Source organism: Anarhichas minor, unplaced genomic scaffold (genome assembly GCF_050575085.1).
Source record: "Anarhichas minor isolate MPS153535 unplaced genomic scaffold, ASM5057508v1 ptg000002l, whole genome shotgun sequence".
NCBI lineage: Eukaryota > Metazoa > Chordata > Actinopteri > Perciformes > Anarhichadidae > Anarhichas > Anarhichas minor.
This window is the reverse complement of record NW_027466448.1, coordinates 270,001-278,953: the sequence shown is the minus strand read 5'-3', so window position 1 is coordinate 278,953 and position 8,953 is coordinate 270,001. Positions and strand designations below refer to the sequence as shown.

Sequence of the window (8,953 nt, the reverse complement as noted above, 5' to 3'; positions counted from 1 at the left end):
GTCACCAAATACTGCAGCCTGGTCAGCAGCCCTGTGACCCTCTACGTGGCCCTAACACATTCATAACTACGTAACGAACACACTCACTTTAACCCAAACTACAACATGCTGTTTCCTGTGAATAGGAAGTTTATTTTGAAAAAAACGTGCACGAAAGCGCATCATCGTTTCGAGTTGGGAGTGAGAATGTGTTGAAAGTAACATAAAAATGGAAACACTCGAGTAAAGAGCAGGTACCTCCACCACTGGTCTTCACTTCCTGGACAGTTCCCCACACCACTGACACGTGGTGTTAATGCACTTGTCTCGCTGGTTAGATCAAAACATCCCGGCTACATAAAGCACTCGACCAGCACGACAGCCTCTTCAAGAACGGCGCAGAGCCGATCGGCGGGTCTGAGCCGCCGCTCCGTCCACCCTGTGTTCCCACGCCACCTGATGGGTGTTTGCTCTACTGTGAGGGGCCGCCGTCGGGGGTCTTGGTCTCTGAGCCCGAGCCGTTGGACGTGACCTCCAGGCGAGGCTGGCTGTGAGGGAGGCTGGACGACAGCTCTGCCCTCTTCTGCTCCGCTGCTGCAGGGTGGACGGCGGTGGAGACGACGGTCTCCATCCGACTGGCTCGGTAGATGCTCACCTGTAAATACAAAAGTCAGAGATGGATTCACTCATGGGAAGAAGAGTCGTGAATTTAATACCACCTTCTTTTTCTTTAATGTTACGGTAGTGTCTCTGAGCACCAGACTCCCTTTAGAACCTCTCATGTTACTGCAGCAGGGTCTGACAGTCTGCTCCTCTCAGTCCTGGTTCTCCCGTGCCTCCCTTCCCTCCAGCGGGTCCAGCAATACGTCCTGGGCCTCCAGCAGAGTGGTGTCGGCTCCCAGAGAGGAGAAGCTCTGCTCCTGGAGGAGGAGGAGACGCTGCTGCCGGGAGCTGAGCTCTCCTCCTCCCTCCGGAGCTCCAACTGCAGGTCCAAGGCTGCAGGTGCAGCCGGATCTGGGTCCGTCCACGGTGGACCGGTCTCTGCTGGAGGATCTGGGTCTGTCCGCGGTGGACCGGTCTCTGCTGGAGGGTCTGGGTCCGTCCGCGGTGGACCGGTCTCTGCTGGAGTCTGAGCTGAAGGAGGTATTTTTTTGCCCTGAATCCAGTACACTGCAGCTTCTAATCCTCCGTCAGAAACAGAACCCTCTGGACCTGTGTGTCTTACCCTCACCTGTGTCTGCAGGTAGCGCGGTGACTTGAGCTCCAGCTCCTCCTTTCCGTCGGTGGGAGCACAGCAACAAAACACCTGCTGGAAACCTGCTCTGAACCTGCCGAGTGGACGACAAAATATTTGACAACAGGGCGGATTAAAGAGGGATTACAGACACAAACACGGATTACCGACCACACGAGCAGACAGAGGAACAGACAGCGAGTCATTTTGACTGGGGGGGGTATTAAAAACGACCCCTCCTACCTGCTGTTGAGGCAGTAGTAGATGACGGGGTTGTACATGGCGGAGCTCATGGCCAGCCACATGATGGCCAGGTACACCTGTTGGATGTAGCGCTGCTCGAACAACTCGGGGAAGAACTGGTGCAGCAGGAAGTAGATGTGATACGGAAGCCAGCACACGGCGAACGTACACACGACCACGATCATCATCTTCACCACCTGCCGCAGACAGAGTACAGCGGGTTTAGAGTAATCTTTTCACTGTTTTGGTTTTCATGGGGGGGGGGGATTTAAAAACCATTAAACTAAATGAGGGTGTTTAGAGAAAGAGCATAGCAGACAAAAGTGTGTGTGTGTGTGTGTGTGTGTGTGTGTGTGTGTGTGTGTGTGTGTGTGCGTGCATCACCTTCCGTTTGGCTATCAGCTGTTCTTTGTAGCGTTCAGAGGAGTCTCCGGGAATCCCGCTCGCCCAGAGGGTGACACCCACGATCGTGTACGCGCATCCCATGATGCCGAGGGGCAGGAAGTAGATCAGCAGTGTCACACACACGTAGTATCTGGGAGATGAGAGGAGGTTAGGGAAGATGTATTGATAATGTGTCGTGTCGACCTGCCAGTGTTAAGACACAGAGGTTCCACTATTTCTGTGTGTAACGTGTTTCTGCATCAGTTTATGGTGTAAATCTATTGGAATATAATGCAGTGAGGCTGTCGGCCATTAACTATTGCTTTCAAATATTTATTCTCATTTAGTCGTAGTATTATGGGAATAAGTTTGTAATTTAATAAGAATGAAGTCAGAATTTTTCAACATAAAAATTGTGATATTATGAAAATAAAGTCATAACTAAATGAAATTGAAGTCGTAATATTTGAGACAAAAAGTCTTAATATTATGAGAGTAGATTAGTTATTTAATGAGTATGAAGTCAATCTGTCCCGTAGTCTGTTATCACGTTATTGCTCTGCTGTGGTAGTATTCCCTTCAGACCGTCTGACAGACACATAAATTTAGGGAAAATGTCCCCTTCGTCCCCCATGAAACCTCCCCTTAATGTCCCCCGCCTGGTCTCAACCAAGACAGCAAACTTTATTGCTCCTTTCAATCTTGACAAAGGCAGTGCAGACCAGATCCAGTCCTTCTGTTCTTACCTTTCTTACATATAATATTTGCAGGCCAGTATTTAGCATTTCGATTTTTGCTTCTACTGTTTGAAAACTTTACACTCTGCCAACTGAGATCTGTGTGATGTCTCCTATCGGATCATCACTATATGTTTCCATACATGAATAAACACACACACACACACACACACATACACACACACACACACACACACACACACACACACACACACACACACACACACACACACACCAACACCAACATGTGGAAATGGTTTCTCTTCTCCGGAGCTCGGCCCAAAGGAATCCGGCCCACTAAATGAAAGATGCTTTAATGTGCAGAGAGGTTGAGCAGGTGTGTTCTGGAGGCCGTCAGAGACGACATAAGACGACATAAGACGACATAAGACGACATAAGACTCTCCTTTTGGATGCAAATTCATCAAATGCTCATTTTTTTTCCCGCTTTTAGCGCCGCAGATTATTTCCTGAAGAAATTGAGGACGACCCTCACAGACGGATTTGTCACCTGAACAGGAAGGAGTCATTTCAGCTGCAGGGTCTGTTTATTTTCATATATTATATTAATCCCTCAAAAGAATGATTATTGCACTGGTTCTTCCAGGCTGCAGCAGGTATCCTGAACTCTATTACCCACAAGGGTGTGTTGCAGCCACAGGATATATAATTAATAAGCATGAACTACTACTCATCATCATATATCTAATATACCAGCAGCCTAAACATATTTATTTTTAAGGATATAAATGAACACCGTAGCAGCCCAAGTTTACCAAAACTTGGTAACCAAGGATGTGTGTGTCCATCTGGCTGAAAGCTGATTATTGCCGCCTTAAAGAAACAGTGCAACATTTTTTGAGGAAGAAAAACGAATTTGCTTTCTTGAATTAGAAATTAGAAATCAATGACATGTTTGAGTGTGTTCAGTACGGAGCCAGAACAGGCGGCAAACTCCGTCACTCCTCCTCAGTCCTAATATGGTCACTTCCTGTTCACTGGTTATCAAAAAAACAACATGGCGATCGCCGTAATCCAAGATGGCGACGGCCAAAACGCAGACCATAAACCAATGTGTGACGTGATGACGAGTACGTGCACTTCTAATGTACAGTCACTTCCTTAAAGTCAATGAATGGTTCAGGTTTTCAGAGGCCTAATATTGTGCTTCGCCCCTTCCAGGTACTCACATCTTCTTGAAGTCCACCGTGGTGTATTCGGGCCAGTCGATGTAGCAGACCGTGCGTCCCGGCAGCAGCGTGGTGGACGAGAAGTAGTACTGAGGGAACGCCAGCAGCAGAGCCAGCATCCAGACCACCGTGATCACCACCCGGGTCTCTGTGGAGGTCAGCCTCGGCTGCAGCGGGTGGATGATCGCCATGTATCTAACATGTGGGGACATTTTCTGTTACAATACATAATTGTATATCATTTACATTATTTTGCACCATTTTTCAAACCTTTAATTTCCCTGATCTCTCCCAGGCAGCCGTTGGTTTCTACTCATTTCACAGCGTTGTGAAAGTCAACTAGAGACCTGAAGCCAGCGTTAACATAGGGGATCAACAATCTGCTGCTTTCATTTTTACACATAATATTGTGTTTCTGTATCATTCTGAATATTCCCAGTTGTTGCATTCAAGGACCTTTAGATCTGCCAATTGTCCCGATTTTTTTAACGTGATAATTAACTTGATCTTTCTCACAACATTGATTAGATGCACCGCCCAAGACGTTCGCTATCGTCACCGCTCTCAACCACCATCTGAGATCATGTACAGTAAGTAACAAAATAAATGTTTTTGTAAACTACTCAAGTAAGTTTCAGGTTTCTGCAAATGTCCATGACATATAGTGATGAACTGAAACATCAACATATGAAGACTTCAAATATTCTGTTTGAGCCCAGTGTCATGGCAATTCATGAAATAATCTATGAAAGTAGAATCAGAGGGTGAACATGGTGAACATTATACCCACTAAACATCAGCATGTTAGCATTGTTACTGGGAGCATGCTAGCGTTAAGTACAGCCTCACAGAACCACTAGAATGGCTGCAGACTTTCTCTTCTTCTTCTTCATAACCTCTCATAGAACAATGTCAGTTAGAAACTATGAAACAGCCTTTATATTAAATAACATCTCCTCCATGTTGCACCAATATACAGTGAGGGGTCAGTCCTGTGGTGGAAAGATTTCTGGCTTCTGTAGGATTTAAGATGTTTATTTACAGTATAAACACGTTTATCTAAATACACATAGTCTCATTACACACACACACACACACACACACACACACACACACACACACACACACACACACACACACACACCTGTCCAGAGCGATGGCCGTCATGGAGTAAATGCTGGCAAATATGGCTGCAATGGGGAAGAAGTTGTGGAAGCGGCAGTACACCAAACCAAAGTACCACTCGTTGTGAACGGCGTAGGTGAAGTTGATCACCGTGTTGAATGCTGACATGGCGGCCTCGGCTAAGGCCAGGTTCACCTGCAGGAGAGCGAAGGAAGAGTTGTTTGCATCAGAACCTACAAACAGGACAACAAACCATCTCTCTGCATTATCTGCTGGAAGAGAAACGAGATGCATGACTTTTGTTCTTCATGCAAAAGACATGTTGGAGTTAAAACAACGACTTTTCTTTGACCAGTCTGTCATTTTATATCTACTTGCACCACATGTAACGCTGACCAGGGTCTCTGCAGGTTCACCAAGTTGACTTTAAGACCATCTCACAAATGTTTCAGACCGATCAAAGTATAGAGACTTAAAGGTAAACCGGTTGGAACAATCGGGCCTACGCTGAGTTATTATCATATCACATGATTGTCAGTAGTTCCAAGCACGTCTGCCTCGTCTTTCGAGTCCATAGAGAGGACAAGTCTCGCCTCTTCCGGTGTCCCACCATTGGACCTCATTTCATAAAGAATATGTACGGAAGTTAAACGGGAAAAACAAATGTTAGTTTTCTTTATCTCTCTTTGTGGTCATTCTGTGTTTCTTCGTAGTTGTTTTGTCTTGTCTTGTTGTTTAGTGTCTTTTTGTAGTTGTTTTGTGTTTCTTCGTAGTTGTTAGTGTCTTTTTGTAGTTTTGTGTTTCTTCGTAGTTGTTAGTGTTTGTTTGTAGTTGTTTTGTGTTTCTTCGTAGTTGTTAGTGTTTGTTTGTAGTTGTTTTGTCTTGTTGTAGTAGTTTAGTGTCATTTTCTGGTAATTTGGTGTCTTTTTGTAGTTATTTTGTGTCTCTTTATGTTCATTTTGAATCTCTTAGTAGTTGTTTTGTTTCTCTTATCGGTCATTCTGTGTCTCCTTATTGTTGTTAGGTCTTTCTTTGTGGTCATCTTGTGTCTCTTTGTAGTTCTCTTGGTCTCTTTGACGTTGTTGACTTTGAGCCCCTGGGCCTGAGCCCGGTAGGCCAGTTCAGGAATCCATTCATGAGTTTGTGTTCATCCCGTGAGACGCACAGTTCATTTTTCACATCTCGGTTTCTGAGGAAGAAAGCCGAGTTCCAGGTGATAGTCTCTGTTACAGCTTGACATCTCTTGGCGGAAACTTTCAAGGGCCGACTTCATCTGGAAGTCTATTGGGTGGTGATGCAGAGGTCATTGGTCATATGGAGCTCTGGCGTTCTAACGGCTGTTTGTTTGTGAGCCTGTTGTTGAGGAGGCACAGATCAGCAGTAAAAACAATTCCTCATGATTTCATTTGAATTAATGCAAACTGGCCCAGAAGATGAACCAAATGATCAACACTAGTCCGTTATAAGACGCTGAGCTTCCTCTGCTGTAGCTGCTGTATTGGTCGGTGTTTGCTGCAGGCATGATGGAGCTGAATGAAACTCCACAAATGCAGATCGACAGGCCTCCAGAGAACCATCCGCCATCACGACAACATTAGTAAGTGTATGAAGTCTCAAGGGAAGGTTTATTGACTTTTTGTAGATTCAATCTAGATGTTTCTAATATCTTCTAAGTGCTTCTGTTGTAGAAGAAACTGAATTCAATCCTTTTTTTAACACCTGCAGATTCCCTGCTAACAAATACAAACTAATGCATCTGATTGGTTGCTGCAGACAGAATACAACCTGAGAGGAAGAGCTGCCAGAGGAACACATGTATGGATAATATCTACCTTCTGTATATATATATATATATATATATATATATATATATATGTATATATATATATATATATATATATATATATATATATATATATATATGTATATATATATATATATATATATATATATATATATATATATATGTGTATATATATATATATATATATATATATATATATATATATGTGTATATATATATATATATATGTGTATTATATACTAAACACTTTATGTTTGAGCCTGTTCTGTAAAGAAGTCTTTGAATTTGCATCCTTTGATAAAAAAAGGTTTAATATGAAAGAACTCTAAACACATTATGAATTACTGTCAATGCTGTTCTGAATATGGGCTTTTGGGCCGGACTGTGAGGAGCTCAAATTTGATTAAATTAGTCAAACGAAAGATTTTCAAGCAAAAATGCCAAAATTAGCTTCAGAAATATGATGATTTTATGCTTTTCTTTGTCTTATGTGACAGTAAATTTAAGAACCCCTTTCACTTCCTGGTATGTTTCAGTCATTTGATGCATCATGTTACTTCTCTTCCTGATAAGTCCTCCCTGATGCTCTCCAGAGAGTCAAACACTAAGCACTGTTGTGTTGTTGTTGTAGGAGTGAAGAGAGTTTGATGCATTAACTCACCTAATTAGCCCGGACAGTGCAGTCAGCAGCATTGTATTTATTTGGTTTAGAAAATGTATTTCAATGAAGGATTGATGCAGTTTGTTTTCATCCTCTCTGTGTTGACAGTTCATGGATGCACCTGATTTGTTTTCATCAAGAGTTCTAAATAAATTCCACTTTAGTGGAGACACGAACTGAAAACCATCCCAAACAGTTCAAAAAGTTGAGAAGAAGAACTTGACTTCTTATTGAAAAGCAGTCAACACGCAGCACTCACCACAAAGTAATTGGTGACGGTCCTCATGCGTTTATGCGCCAGAATAATCCAGATGACCACCATGTTTCCAACCACAGACACCGCGACGATGCTGCAGTACGCGACAGCCCACAGTGTGATCTGCCACGCCGGCTGCACGAACTGGTTGAAGCCGTCGCTGGAGTTACCGGAGACGTTCGTCCCGTTCGTGGCGTTGAAATCATCGGTGGCGTTGAGAGGGTAGAGAGGGTCCATCTTTCTGGACACCAGCGTGTTGGGTGTTAAAAATAGAGCAGAGTCCTGTTACTGGAATGGATATCTGTCTCGGAGGAAGAGGAGCAGTGCAAATGTAAAAAGTGCAATTCCCACATGTTGTGGTGGAGCCGTTTTACGCACCGTGGAGCCGCGCGCTCCAAAACGCACCAAAAACAACACGAAGCAGCGCGCAAATCATTGACGGTATTCAGGCTGTTTAACCCGCAACACCCCCCCCCCCCCCCCCCTCACTCACTCACTCACTCACCGCTTCCCCATAAACACACTCAATGATTCCTCCCGCTCGTGTCTGGCAGACATCAGCTATTGGAAATCACTCTGTAGGACTCTGAAATGCGAAATAATGTATCAGGACTCAGCAGGATTAGATCAATCTGAGTCCATCTGGATGTTGTTTTATGTAATGTGATGGGTTATAATGTCCACAACAGGTGACAGTATATGAATATTAAATATATGGTTTATAACACACTGCAATGTTGCTGTAAGCAGATAAAATTATTTAAAAAAATTCAAAAATATTTAGAATTATGTACTTGCAAAGTTTAAATTCATTTATTTTCTATTTAGTCTTTATCTATCAGGATAATCCCACTGAGATCTTGGATCTGAGGTATAAATTGGTTCTGACCAAGATGGCGGAAACATTTCATCACATAAAAACACAAATTACAAAAAGTTGAAAAAACAAAAAGAAAACATTCCCATAAAAGAGGCGACGGACTTTCTGTATCAGTCACTGTGGAATGATTTTGCATATATTCTGGACTTTTTAATGAGGGAGAAGGAGTACTTGCCATTTAAGTATCTTAATGTGTTAATTATATGTTTTTCTTTTAGTAATGTGGCATGAGAGAAACGCGGCGCGAAAGTAACGCTGCGCAAAATAACGTGACAGGAAAGTAAGGTGAGAAACTTGGCACAAAAGTATCACAGAAATTTTCTCCGATCCCATCCGAGTGTGACGCGTCTAACAGCGTCAGAACGTACGACACGCAACACTCAGAACTGTGAAGAATCTCATGGATGCGTTAATCTGTCGCTGTGTTTTACCCAGAATGCTGTTCTGCATCACAGAGCGT

At 43.4% G+C, this 8,953-nt stretch overlaps 1 protein-coding gene across 1 annotated transcript; it reads right to left on the bottom strand.

The window, feature by feature from the left end:
- Nucleotides 1–451: 451 nt before the first annotated feature.
- tacr1b (tachykinin receptor 1b) lies at nt 452–7,850 on the bottom strand. The gene is made up of 7 exons (XM_076089960.1): nt 7,617–7,850; nt 4,912–5,087; nt 3,768–3,962; nt 1,841–1,991; nt 1,457–1,653; nt 1,211–1,307; nt 452–634 (listed from the first exon to the last, which is right to left on the bottom strand). The coding sequence occupies exons 1-7, from the start codon at nt 7,848–7,850 to the stop codon at nt 452–454; spliced, it is 1,233 nt and encodes a 410-aa protein (XP_075946075.1).
- Between the last annotated feature and the right edge of the window lie 1,103 nt (nt 7,851–8,953).

Coding starts and splice junctions, on each gene's coding strand:
- tacr1b (XM_076089960.1), bottom strand. CDS start 7,850: ATGGACCCTCTCTACCCTCTCAACGCCACCGATGATTTCAACGCCACG. Junction 1,992..3,767: donor ACGGTGGACTTCAAGAAGAT/GTGAGTACCTGG, acceptor CTCATCTCCCAG/ATACTACGTGTGTGTGACAC. Junction 1,654..1,840: donor AGCTGATAGCCAAACGGAAG/GTGATGCACGCA, acceptor TGTCTGCGGCAG/GTGGTGAAGATGATGATCGT.